This window comes from Eptatretus burgeri, chromosome 2 (assembly GCF_056783735.1).
Source record: "Eptatretus burgeri isolate ZD-2024b chromosome 2, Ebu_testis_v1, whole genome shotgun sequence".
NCBI lineage: Eukaryota > Metazoa > Chordata > Myxini > Myxiniformes > Myxinidae > Eptatretus > Eptatretus burgeri.
The window spans coordinates 156203395-156216722 of record NC_140962.1 but is presented as its reverse complement, the minus strand read 5'-3'; the positions used below and the strand labels follow the sequence as shown (position 1 = coordinate 156216722).

The window sequence follows — 13328 nt, the reverse complement described above, 5'->3', positions numbered from 1 at the left end:
ATATATATATATATACATATACATTTATATATATATATATATACACACACACACTTTTTATTTTATTTGTGCCCATCATCTGACCCTGGGTACTCACAACATGTATGCAAAATTTGTAGATCGGCCTAATCTTGTTTGTTTGTTTGTTTATTTATTTTTGCATCAACCTCAAGCTTCCACCCTCACACCCCATCCTCCCAAACATTATTTATCGGAAATATCTCTCCTTTTATACTTAGCCCGTATATTCCGAAGCCGCAGATACGACCTTCCCATCGGTGGAAAGAAGCAACAGAGCCAGATCTGGCGTCTCCCTCCTGGGGATTCTGCCTGAATGTTGCCAATGACGGCATTGCCTTTCCAATCGCACACATCAATGAAATATGTCGCCAAGCCTGCCGTGCTCATACGAGGTAATCCCGCAAGGTTCAGTCTGCTCACTGACTGCGATGATCGGGGAGGTCGGGGAGAACAGGCCTTGCGTTGGCCCATGTCGTTCTAAAGGAGGTTTTGCAATACGCACTGCCGGATGTAAATAATAATTATTTTTTTTTCGGAGATGAGTTGATCAGAAACTTCTCCAAATCTTTCATTTTGCAGAGGTACACCCCTTTCTCTTGCAGGTACTTTTCCAAGTATATTCGGCTTCTTTTCGAAGCTTTGTTCCCCATTTTGAGTAACAATCCTTATCTGGCATACACTGTACTTTTACTCTCGTAGCTCATGGTGGTTTTGTATGCACTTGTATGTCCAGAGTTAAACTCTTCAAAAATCATCTAATTGAAGGTCATTGAACAATTTTTGGTTGGTAACACATTTGCCACTGACGGCGAAATAGGCCAAATGGCCACGCCCCTTTTTAAGCGAAGTATTACCACCTGCCATTACTGTATCTCCAGAACCGTTGGACCTAGCAGGTTGTGTGACCACTCAAAATGTTCGGAATGGCCACATTATGGGGGGTCAGTAATACATTTCCATGTCCAAAAGTCAATGGTTTTTAAGATATTTGCCAAAAACTGATTTCAACATGTTACGGACTTCAATTATTCATAATTGTTCCTTCTTCTATTTGTTCAATTACTTGATTCCTGAAGAGTTCAATTACTTGACTCCTGAAGATTCTCAGTGGGCAATAATCTGCATTAAAAAGATTACAATTAACCATATTATTTCTTTGTTGTAGGAGGCGCTAGGTGTTCAAGTGTTAAAGAGTTCTCTGATGGCAAGTAATTCTACCTTGGATCCCTGCTTGCTGTTACTATAACATGGTATGATTTCATTATAGTTGAATTATGCACATTAAATCGTTTGCCTTGGAAAGTTTCTAGGCTGTATCGGTATTGATCTGGCTTTGATTGAGACTGAAGCCTTTGGGAAGCTTGTTGTAGAGAATAGTGTCATGACAGGAGGTCACTACTCCAAAGGCAAGGAGGCAATGAGTCTGGTTGGTATCAGAGGTGATGACTGTTCTTATGTTTTGAGGAGTTTCAGACTGACCAGGACAGTACTCATTGTGAATTAGAGAAGCAAATAGAGACCATGGAAACTAAGATGCAGCAGGCTTTAGATGTTGACCATACAGAATTCAGGGAGATTTGGGAAGAAAGCAAGCTCTTACATGCAGACTTGAAGTCTTTCACAGAATGGAAAGAAACATCGGGCAATGAAAATGTGAGGTACTGGAGCTTGTTTCTGGATGAGCTGTATCCTATCCTGAGGGATCTTACACACTCTATTCGACAAGGCGATTGGCATCTTTTCATTTCAGCTGTGCGTAGGTGCATGCCTTTGTTCTTCGGGTTTGGCCAGACAAACTCTAGCAGATGGGGTACGCTGTTCCTTGAAGATTGCCTTGACATACAAAGGAAGTTCCCGGGTATCTACAGATGTTTGAAAGATGGTGGATGGGTGATGTACCACACTCTCCAACATGGCAGTGCAGTAGGCTTTGACATGGCGCTCAAAGTGTTACAATAAACCCGCTAAGGTTGCAGGAGGTATCATTGCGATGACGAGACAGAAAGAGGCAGTAGCCTTATGGAATCTTTTAAAGCATGAGAAAACTTCATGTGGCACAGCTGCTCGAATGGTGTAACTTGGGCGACAAAGACGACAGTGAACTGAACCTACACCATGAGTTCAATCCAAGTTCTACGAAGATTGGCCATGAACGTGCAAGGACACTTTTGGATTACATAAAATCCATCAACAATCCATTCAGCACTGGGATCGGACTTCACAACATCTCTACTGGAGCTGACATACCCCAGGAGGTTGTTGACGGATTACTTGAATGCCTGGAAACTGGTGAGAAGAGTTATCAAGAGTTTGAGACCAGATTTCGGAATAAGGAGAAACACCTACATGACATACCTACTAACCGCAAGACTGTTTTCATGAAGCATGCATGCTTCTACACCGTCCACAGCGAAGAAATTGATGACAAAAAAAGATGCTGCAGAAACGATTAGGTACATTGATTATGCCAGAGAAAGAGGGTACAGCATGCTAGAGCTCCTGAAGTATGAATTGACCAGCACATCCCAGTTCCTCACCACTGAATGTAAAGATGGCATCAGATTGAAGAAGCCTGATAAAGCCTCCTTATAGAGAGAACTAGTCAATCAACTTCTAGAGGAGAAAAGGAATGTCAAATGTGATGCTCAGATGACAATAGTGGACTTCATGGCACTTGTGCGAAAACTACCAATGAAAAAGATGGGCATTGACACATTTGGCAATTGGCTGAGAGTCTTTCCAACACCATTCTTTCTAAAAGTTCTGAGTCCACAAGAATAGACATTATTTTTGATGTTTATCAAAAATCATCAATCAAGCAAATGGAACGTGCACAGAGAAGTTCTTCTGAAGAAATCACTATCACCATTAGGTCTGACAATCAGAAACTCCCTGTCAATCTTGATATGTTCTGGAGCTCAATGTTTAACAAAGTAAGGTTTGCAGGAGTACGTCTTCAAGTGGATGCTGCAGAATGTTGTGTCAGAAAAGGAAATTATCTTTGGAGGAGTATATGGGGGTGAATGTAGGAAACTGTTAGCTGGCACTGAAACAAAGATCGCAGAGCTCTCAAGCAACCAAGAAGAAGCCGATGACAGAATCATGTTCCATATTAATGATGGTGTTGTGAAACACGGGGTTCAATCAGTCTTGGTTGACTCACCTGACACAGATGTCTTTGTCAACCTCATCTTCCACTTCAAGAAAACCTGGCAACTACAAAAGCTGTTTGTAAAGCTTGGTAACCGGAAAAACAAGAAAACTGTACCAGTCCACCTGTTAGTTGATCAACTGGACAACAATTTGGTGTCGTGTCTCCCAGCCATTCACGCACTTAGCGGGTGTGACAGTACCAGCAAGGTGGGTCCAAAACTGTCTGGCATGAAAGCATTAATGGATCTCTCCCTACTGTGGAAGGGTTTGGTGTAGACTGTTGAGGAACTGTCACCACAGATGATAAGTTATGCTGAAAAATTCCTTGTGTCTGGATAAAAGAAGACCGACTGTTCCACATTCGATGAGTATCGTTGGGCGCAGTAGCTCGACTTCAACCAGCTTGTGTGCTGTTCTTCAACGCTACGAGAACACACAAAGAGAGCACATCTGCAGTGTTAGATGTGGATACAAGCTCCAAATCCTGCAGTCACCAAACCAGATCCACGCCAGTATGGTTATAAAGCAACAGATGTTGGAATTACACCTGTGATACTGCCAGTACCGTGCAGGCCCGATGACCTGCCCCCTCCATGCAAATGTCCAACATCATGTATGAGTTCCAAGACGTGCACTTGCAGAGGAATGAACATAAAATGTGTGGTGTTTTGTGGCTGTAGTAAAGGCAAACAGTGTAGAAATCCACATAATCAAACTCTAAAATATGGACAATGTGCAAAATTACAACAGGTAATATAATAAAGGGTCAGAACTGTAGTGCGTACCATGCTGAAATCAGTTTTTGGCAAATATCTTAAAAACCATTGACTTTTGGACATGGAAATGTATTACTAACCCCCCATAATATGGCCATTCCGAACATTTTGAGTGGTCACACAACCTTCGAGGTCCAACGGTTCTGGAGATACAGTTATGGCGGGTGGTAGTACTTCGCTTACAAAGGGGTGTGGCCATTCCACCGATTTCGCCGTCAGTGGCAAATGTGTTACCAACCAAAAATTGTTCAATGACCTTCAATTAGATGATTTTTGAAGAGTTTAGCTCTGGCCATACAAGTGCATACAAAACCACCATGAGCTACTCTAGTATTTCCCTTCCTCGATAGCTGTTGCTGCTCTGGGCTTTTCTGTGCATGCATGCTGAGAATTATTGGGCGGATTATATGATTTCAAGTCTCTCATTTGCCTAAGGGTATGGAAAGAAAAGAATCCACGCGCACGCACACCCACCCTTCAGTGAAACGTCTATATATAATTGGCGCTTGTCCAACACCTAATTGGTGACGTAGCTGAATTTCAACGTGGTACGGAGGTTCTTTCTGGTGGAGGTAAAGGATGTTCAGTCATTAAACCACCTGGTTTTCATTGTCAGCTGTGGCCTTTTCTCAGGCGAACAGCATTTCAAAATTGGCGTCCAAAGCCAGCCACCAACTGGGCGTCCTCCATCATAGCTTTATGGAGGATTGCTCTTCGCTCTGAACTGGCTCCCCTGCCTCTCACCTTGCTCAGCTTGACGCTGTGGAAACCAAGGTCTTCAAGATCATCGGAATCTCTTGTGTTGAAGCTGAGTCGATAAATCTATCACTTTGCCATCGCAGGCAGGTTGGTGGTCTGTCTTCTACTGCCTCATTTTCTGGTCTTACACCTTCTGTTCTTTCTGTGCTTTGTCTACCCTCCCCCTCACCCCACTTCCTCTCCAGGTTTCTTCAGGGCACACATGAATCTTCAAGACGGCTCTTCACCACCATATCGGATCGTCGCCAATCCTAAACCATGATCTTTTCCCCCCTTGGTTAAACCTACCCAAATCCCTCTTCCTTCCAATTTTAGAGTTTTCCCCTCTTCGGAGCTTCCTTCTGTATCCATCTTGTCCACCCCGTGCATGAGTGTGTTTCGTCCTGTTTTTCTCAGTTTTGTCCTAATCCATTTATTCTACTCGGTCTTCTATGAGCCTCGACTATGTAGTATGTCCATAAAAACAGAGCTCCAGTAGTAAGCTCTTGGGAGGTTGGAAGGATGTACACCAACCGCCATGGGAAGTAACCGGCATTTAGCACATTATCTCCTTTGTCAGAGGATGAGAGGCTTTTGTGCCGATGAAGGGCCAACTCCTGAAATGTCAACGTTTGTTTGTTTCCCACGCAGGTTTTACAAAAATTTGTACAAGATCAAGGCTCGTGAAAAGCCAGGTGATTGACTGTGGGACAATGAGGCTGCAGTTGGACAAAAGGAAGGGAATGGAGAGAAAGGGGAAGCACACTAACCCATAAGTTAGGAAGGCTTGACGTTGTTGAAAGGATCATGGGTAAGGATGGAGGATTTACACGACGTTATGGTGCACTACCTTGGTGAAGTCCCGAAGGGGAACCTTGAAAGTCGGCACGTTTCTCAATCGTCGGTTGGTAAAACGTAGTTTTCAAACTGTTTGGCGACACTGATGCAATATTTTGATGCAATTTTGTCTTTTTTTTTTTCTCTCTCCTCTTCCAAAAAGCATTATGCAACAGATACCAAGACTGAAAAACACTTGATGCCTTCTGACCAGAACCGTAGCCTGGCGTTGGCTTAACGGTTTAAGTGGTGGCTTAGGATCCGAGGGTCCTGAGGTCGAGCCCATTTTCGCTGAATTAACACCAGGGGGTTGACTCAGCCTGTCATCCTTCCGAGGTCGACGAAATGAGCACCAGCGTACTGGTAATCAGAGGCACGGCCGTGCCCCTAACCAATGATGCAACCAGCAGCCAAAAACGCCTGTAGATGACGGGAACAGGACCCATAATAAGTTTCAAGAAATAACGAAAAATTAAATAATTGTGGAAAATGAAACTATTTAAATAAATTAAGAACTTCAAAAAGCAAGACTCTATGGACACCAACACTAAACACATGATGCCTCCCTCTGGGAACCCCAATTTTAAAGATATCTTGTAGTTTAATAATAAATAAACTCTTCTTGCCACGGCCTGAACACAACTGTTTGCAGCATCCATTTCCTTCTCGGCGAGTGTGTGAAAATGGTTGACTTTGCGGCTGTGCACGCAGGGGTTGCACGTCGGCTCTCTGCTCCGCTTGTCGGCTTCTCCGTTTAACACGGGGTGGGTCGGATTGCGAACGAAGAGGGTCATCTTGCGATTAGCTTCAGGATCCCCTTTTGCTATTTCACGAACTTGCGAATCGTCGTGGCCGACACACGAGGGAAATGGAAATTGTGCGTGCCGTGAGGCTGAATCGAGTTGCGAAGGCCATTTTTTTTTACGTGTAATTTACATTGTCCCTCGAGAAAGGCTCGAGGACAGCTTGTGGATGAGACGTCGAACTCGCGGTGTTCGGGTGCCACGTTGAAGTGCCGAAGTGCTCACGTGGGAATGCCGAGCAGGCCAGCATTGATTTGACGAGGGGAACCAATTGGCATTATCCGGGGCGTCAGCTTGCATTTACGGGAGTATTTTTGGGGTTCGGAATTGTGGTTGAGGTCACATGAGGGCCTCTGTTTTTTGTGCATTGGTCACAGTAGCCGCACGGATGGCAGAACAATGATGCTGGATCTGTGCGTGCATGTGCTCTCGTTCTCGTGTGTTCTCTTCGTGTTTACGCTGGCCGATGCCTGGGATTGGAGTCTGTTTGTTCAATGGGATGAACCCGAGACCGTTCTAACGATCCCTGGAAACTCTTTTCTCGTAATGCCGTCAAATTTGTTTGATTCCCACCGATACGGCTTATCTGGACTTTCAATAATGAACCGAAACTCCTTTAAATGTTGGAGAAGTTTTGGGATCCGCTTTGTTTTCTTAACCATTAGTATTTATCTTCGGGCTGTGCTTCGAGGCCAAGCTTGGGAATAAATGTGAAAGAAAAAGAAAAAAAAAGGAAACGTCATGCGATTCCAGGTGTTAAGAGTTGACAAGCAGGCTTGCTTTCTGAGCACATAGATGGTGTGACTCATGTGAACACCCAGAACTGCTGATTACCATCTGGTTTGAGAGATTTCTACTTTTCAAAGCAGAGGCAGAAACTTGACGGGCTCAGGCGACAGTTGGACAAACAAGCAAGTAAGGCAATGAATGCATGAGTGGAAAAAGAGGAGATGAAGAAACAAGACAACCTTCCCCCTTCCCACTCCCTTCCAAGGGTGGTTCCATGAGCGGAGGAGTGTGATAAGCCTGGATCTCACGAGTTTCACCAGGGTTGATGGGGTAGATGCTTTCACAAAGGCAATCATTTATTTTAAAGAATATGTCTCCAATTCAGCGCAATCTTCAGTGTTCTTTCGAGCATTGTATTCCTCTGACGTAGCAGATGCTCACCGAACCACGTTCATATTCTTTTATACTGAAATAGAATCTCACGAGTTTCACCAATCAAAAGGCATCAACCCAATCCCCCCCACCCCACTCTAAACCTTTACCTCCCAACTCTGTCCCATCTTTGCTCACCCCCCACTGCCCCCCCCCCATAAACTGGTCTACCTGCCACTCCTGATTTCACTGAAATGTGTGACTGATGAACTGTTGCCATCACTGGATTCTTGAGAGGCAGCTGGGGAAGTGAGTGGTTTGAAAGGCGTAGATTGTTTCCAGACCCAAAGGTGGTCCAGATGTGTGTCGCTGCCTCCCTTCCCTCATGCTGCCTTCCCTTCCCTTCCCTTCCCTCCTCTCGCACTGTCCCCCTCCTTTTGCACTGTCCCCCTCCTTTTGCACTGTCCCCCTCCTTTTGCACTGTCCCCCTCCTTTCGCACTGTCCCCCTCCTTTCGCACTGTCCGCCTCCTTTCGCACTGTCCCCCTCCTTTCGCACTGTCCGCCTCCTTTCGCACTGTCCCCCTCCTTTCGCACTGTCCCCCTCCTTTCGCACTGTCCCCCCTCCTTTCGCACTGTCCCCCCTCCTTTCGCACTGTCCCCCCTCCTTTCGCACTGTCCCCCCTCCTTTCGCACTGTCCCCCTCCTTTCGCACTGTCCCCCTCCTTTCGCACTGTCCCCCTCCTTTCGCACTGTCCCCCTCCTTTCGCACTGTCCCCCCTCCTTTCGCACTGTCCCCCTCCTTTCGCACTGTCCCCCTCCTTTCGCACTGTCCCCCTCCTTTCGCACTGTCCCCCTCCTTTCGCACTGTCCCCCCTCCTTTCGCACTGTCCCCCTCCTTTCGCACTGTCCCCCCTCCTTTCGCACTGTCCCCCTCCTTTCGCACTGTCCCCCTCCTTTCGCACTGTCCCCCTCCTTTCGCACTGTCCCCCCTCCCTTCGCACTGTCCCCCCTCCTTTCGCACTGTCCCCCCTCCTTTCGCACTGTCCCCCCTCCTTTCGCACTGTCCCCCCTCCTTTCGCACTGTCCCCCCTCCTTTCGCACTGTCCCCCTCCTTTCGCACTGTCCCCCTCCTTTCGCACTGTCCCCCTCCTTTCGCACTGTCCCCCTCCTTTCGCACTGTCCCCCCTCCTTTCGCACTGTCCCCCTCCTTTCGCACTGTCCCCCCTCCTTTCGCACTGTCCCCCCTCCTTTCGCACTGTCCCCCTCCTTTCGCACTGTCCCCCTCCTTTCGCACTGTCCCCCTCCTTTCGCACTGTCCCCCTCCTTTCGCACTGTCCCCCCTCCTTTCGCACTGTCCCCCTCCTTTCGCACTGTCCCCCCTCCTTTCGCACTGTCCCCCTCCTTTCGCACTGTCCCCCCTCCTTTCGCACTGTCCCCCCTCCTTTCGCACTGTCCCCCCTCCTTTCGCACTGTCCCCCTCCTTTCGCACTGTCCCCCTCCTTTCGCACTGTCCCCCTCCTTTCGCACTGTCCCCCCTCCTTCTTTCGCACTGTCCCCCTCCTTTCGCACTGTCCCCCTCCTTTCGCACTGTCCCCCCTCCTTTCGCACTGTCCCCCTCCTTTCGCACTGTCCCCCCTCCTTTCGCACTGTCCCCCTCCTTTCGCACTGTCCCCCTCCTTTCGCACTGTCCCCCCTCCTTTCGCACTGTCCCCCTCCTTTCGCACTGTCCCCCCTCCCCCCGCACTGTCCCCCTCCCCCCGCACTGTCCCCCGCCCCCCGCACTGCCCCCTCCCCGCACTGCCCCCGCATTGCCCCGCACTGCCCCCCTCCCCCCCGCACTGTCCCCCTCCCCCCCTCGCACTGTCCCCCTCCCAAATCCCTTCCACCACTGTACAACTCACTGGAGGTTTTAGAGAGAAAGGGTTGTCAAAGAATATGTGACTTGGACAAATGAGAGCTGGGTTTTTATTTATTTATTTATTGTTTAGGCCTTACTTATTTTATAACTTGGTTTACGCAGTTCTTCAGCTAAAATGTAGGGTCGGTAGGTCGAAATATAAATATATAATTTCAATTTTTAGAAATTCTATATTTTTATGATTTTTTTTTTCGGATGTTCCATGGAAAAGACAAGGGTAGGTGAGGGGGGGGGGAATAAATATAAATCCAGGACCAGGAGGATCTAAAAAGATTGAAGATGGAAGACCATTCAAATGCAGGATGCCCATGTTCACTGTATCATGTGATGTGAAAAACAATAAAGGATTAAAACTTGTTTTTACAATATAGTCTGGCATGTTTTTCTTGTAGAAACCTGTTGGATCATCAAACTAATGGAAACGATGCTGAGAAAATTACTGTCCAAGTCGTAGATGTGTGCGTGCACATCAGTGCATAGTGTTGGATATGATTAAAAAGGTGTCTACAAGGAGTCAACACGCTCAAAACAGTCAATCAGAGCCATAACCAGCTCTTACTTTTTAGCGGGCATCTGATCATACCGTCTCCACATCCCCATGAGCACATCAAGCGCTGATTTCTGGTCCGTTGAAGGCTGAATATCAGCATCTCGCAGGAAAACTTTGACGTACTTGGCACCGAAATCTTTCAATACGAACAGCGGTGTACAACTTTCGATGGAAACAAAATCGGCACGATCGAAAGTAGCGTGCGAATCATCCCTGCTGCTGCACTGAATTGATGCAATAGTTTCGCCAGAATATTCGGCGTCAAGATATTGCGTGATTAAATCACCAATACAGTCACTCGAATTTATACCGCTGGCATACTTCTTAACAATTACTTTCGCCCCAGAAACCACAGTCAATCTGAACCACGCTGGCCACTGCTCAGATGCCATGAATGAAGACTACTGCGCAGTAGTTTGGTTGAAGGGGACTCGGCATTTTTGTGCACGCGTGCGAAATTATATTTTGAAAATGAATGCCGACGTTTACATTTCGGGTTTTGAAACTTTTGCACCTTCGGCGGAAAATTTATAAATATAAAAAGCTAAAAATGTGTTTTCTATTCATATTTCATTTCGGCAAATATACCGTCGGCGGATCTGTAAACCAAGTTATAAAATAATTAAGGCCTTAGCCGTGTGAACTGCTGCTTTGACCAAATCCGCAATTCATTTCAGGTTAAGAGATTATTGATCTTATCATATGTGTGGATCTCTGTGTCTCTCTGTCTCTGTCTCTCTCATTTCTTTGCCTTCCGCCACTGCACACCTTCGCTTTCGCGTCCTCATGTCCGATAGCTCCATCGCTGGTCCCTCTGTCTCATCTATGATGCCTGGGCATCCTGCCAGGAGACTCATTAAATTTGTTCCGTGAGTGATGTCACTGACCCACAGGTTAAAAACAGGTGCCGTGGCTGTGTGAGGAGCAGGAGGGGGGAGCAAGTGTTGAGGGTCCTGATTTCAGTCAGGTGTGAGAGCCAGAGTCAACAACCCAGGCAAAAATGCTACTGTTACAACTATAGTATATAAGAGTAGCACTCTCAGATACTATAGTTCGCAACAGGTCCTACTACAGTAGTCTGCAGACAATCACTGCAGGAAAGAATGTCCCCCTCCTAATTTTGGAAAGAATGTCCCCCTCCCCCTCCTATTTTGGCCTTGGAAGTGTAAGGTGTGCAAGGTGGTCCATCCTGTCCCCAGGACCGTGCCTCTGCACATGTGACAACTCGTGCCAAACTGGGCCCTAAGTAAGGCAACGTAAAGGATTGTCGAATCTCGAATTTTAATTGAATGCATGCTTGCTCAGTCGAGGCTGACGTAACCCGTGGACCGCCTGTATTTTTACTGTGGTGTGGTGGAGGGGGCGGTTTGTGTGCACACGTGCGTTGTTTTTTATTTTATTTTAACTGTGATACCCTTATGTCGCCTCTCAAGGTATCTGAAGCGTTTCAAGGTGATGAAAATCAAGGTAATGCGAAGCTGGTGTCGGCAGATCCTCAAGGGTCTTCACTTTCTCCACACCCGTTGCCCTCCTATCATCCACCGAGACCTCAAGTGTGACAACATCTTCATAACTGGTCCTACGGGCTCTGTTAAAATTGGAGACCTCGGTCTTGCCACCCTCAAGTGTGCCTCTTTCGCCAAGAGTGTCATAGGTACGATCACGCGCATGGGGATCTTGTTTATGAGCATTGACTAGACGGGCCCTTCACCTTGTGCCCTCGGCATCCCCAAGTAAATGTTAGTCTACTTGCCGCCGTCCTCTTTTCGGTTTTTGATGGGTATCGATGGTAGGGTGGGGTGGAGGACTTGTGCCCTTTGTTTTTGTGCTGCTTTACAGCCGATGACCCGTCTGTCCGGCAGGAAACGGGATTCCTGACAATGGTGAACTGATCTGAAGCGATTCCTGGGTGTATTTCGTCACCATGTGTCGCCTGGCTTGTGACACTGGTTTCACCGCGCGTGTAGTGCAAAGTGCGGTTAAGCAATTGGATCAGTTTCGGTCCATGATTGAGGAACTACTTAAATTTAATTTTATATCATTATAGGACACCAACCGGCACGAAGAAGTAACATGTTAAACATGACCCCGTGCATCAACGGCAGTAAACGTCCGAAAATATTCTCTTTCTCCAACCTTTAAAGCTTTTTAAAGTTTATTTCAGTTGAATTTTATGTTTGAACACTGTCTCAACACAAATTGCCTTGTTGGCTCTTCCAAAAACTTCCAGTTAGTTTCTGCCATGTCGACCAATCAAAATTGCCCTTCTTCGGCATTCTTCCAATAATGTCCTTTTTCTCAAGACTGGGGTCAGGTGTTTGACGAACTCCGTCGTGCTTCCATGTACGTTTGCTTGCATGAATGGCTATTTCTGTATGGATCCCCTTTTTAAAAGATGCATTTTGTATTTTTAGGTTAGCCTCTGGTTTAGTTTCGATGCCATCTCAAGGCTCGTGGACAGGCTTGTACACAAGTCTGTATGACTGGGACATGAGGAATAATAAATAATACTTTCGTCTGTGATTTGTCTGTGATTGCATTGCTTCCTCGGGTAATACCTCTGATCGTTCTGCCAGTGCATTTCCTTCCTGATTCATTTGCCCTTCGCCACCGTCAGCAGGCACACCTGCACACCTACACGCATTGGCATTTCAATTCTCATTTAAACCACCGTGAATACCAAATGCCACATTTAAACTGCCTTTGTCTGGGAACACTTAGCTGGGTCAAATTTCATCAATTGCCGACGATGCAACGCCCATCGTGGGTTCCTTTTCGGGTTATTGCACGAGTCGTACCCAATTGGTCTTGGCCGTGTCATTTTGAGATCGATACAAGGACCTCATCAGTTTTGATCATACAGTTTTGTAGGACTTACCTGAAGGACGTCACACACCAAATTTGACGTCGTTCGGACTGACCGTTATGACGTCATTGACGTTTGAACATAACGTTTTTCAATTGTGGCTAAAATGTCCTGATATTTTATATTCAAATATCTATGTAATTTGTAAAGGAAATTGTCCCAAATCCAGGCATTATGATCAGTACCAAAATATCTGCTTATTTATGAACAGGTTTTGCAAATTAACTCTATGGTCAAGGTCAAGGTCACACTCGAGGTCAAAATATACTTGTCGGCATAACTTCAGATCTAATAGAGCTATTGACATGAAACCAACGTTAAAATGTTCCGTGAAATAAGAGCTTTCACGATGGTAGTCCGCGATTGGTAGTGACGTCATTGGAAGTGCGTCAAAATGACGTCACAAGATGACGTCATTTTTAAACTTTCGATTTTTTTTTATCATTCCATTTTGTTGGAATGCCCTCAATGACGTCTAACACCAAATTTGACGTCCATCGGACTGATGGTTGTGACGTCATGGACGTTTTTAAATGACGTTTTTCAAATGTGCCCGGAAAAAAG

General features: G+C 46.3%; 2 protein-coding genes across 3 annotated transcripts in view; one reads left to right on the top strand and one right to left on the bottom strand.

Annotated features, from left to right (window-relative positions):
* LOC147033656 (uncharacterized) overlaps positions 1–12421 on the top strand; it is a 36392-nt gene extending 23971 nt beyond the window's left edge. For both annotated transcript variants that reach the window (XM_085871745.1, XM_085871744.1), the window contains exon 4: positions 11332–12421. In XM_085871745.1, coding sequence (XP_085727871.1) covers positions 11332–11596 — 265 coding nt within the window. In that variant the 3' untranslated portion in view covers positions 11597–12421. The remainder of the gene's footprint in view (positions 1–11331) is intronic.
* The window catches only part of LOC147033655 (tubulin alpha chain-like), a 497880-nt gene that overhangs the window by 389504 nt on the left and 95048 nt on the right, over positions 1–13328 (bottom strand). The window lies entirely within an intron of this gene.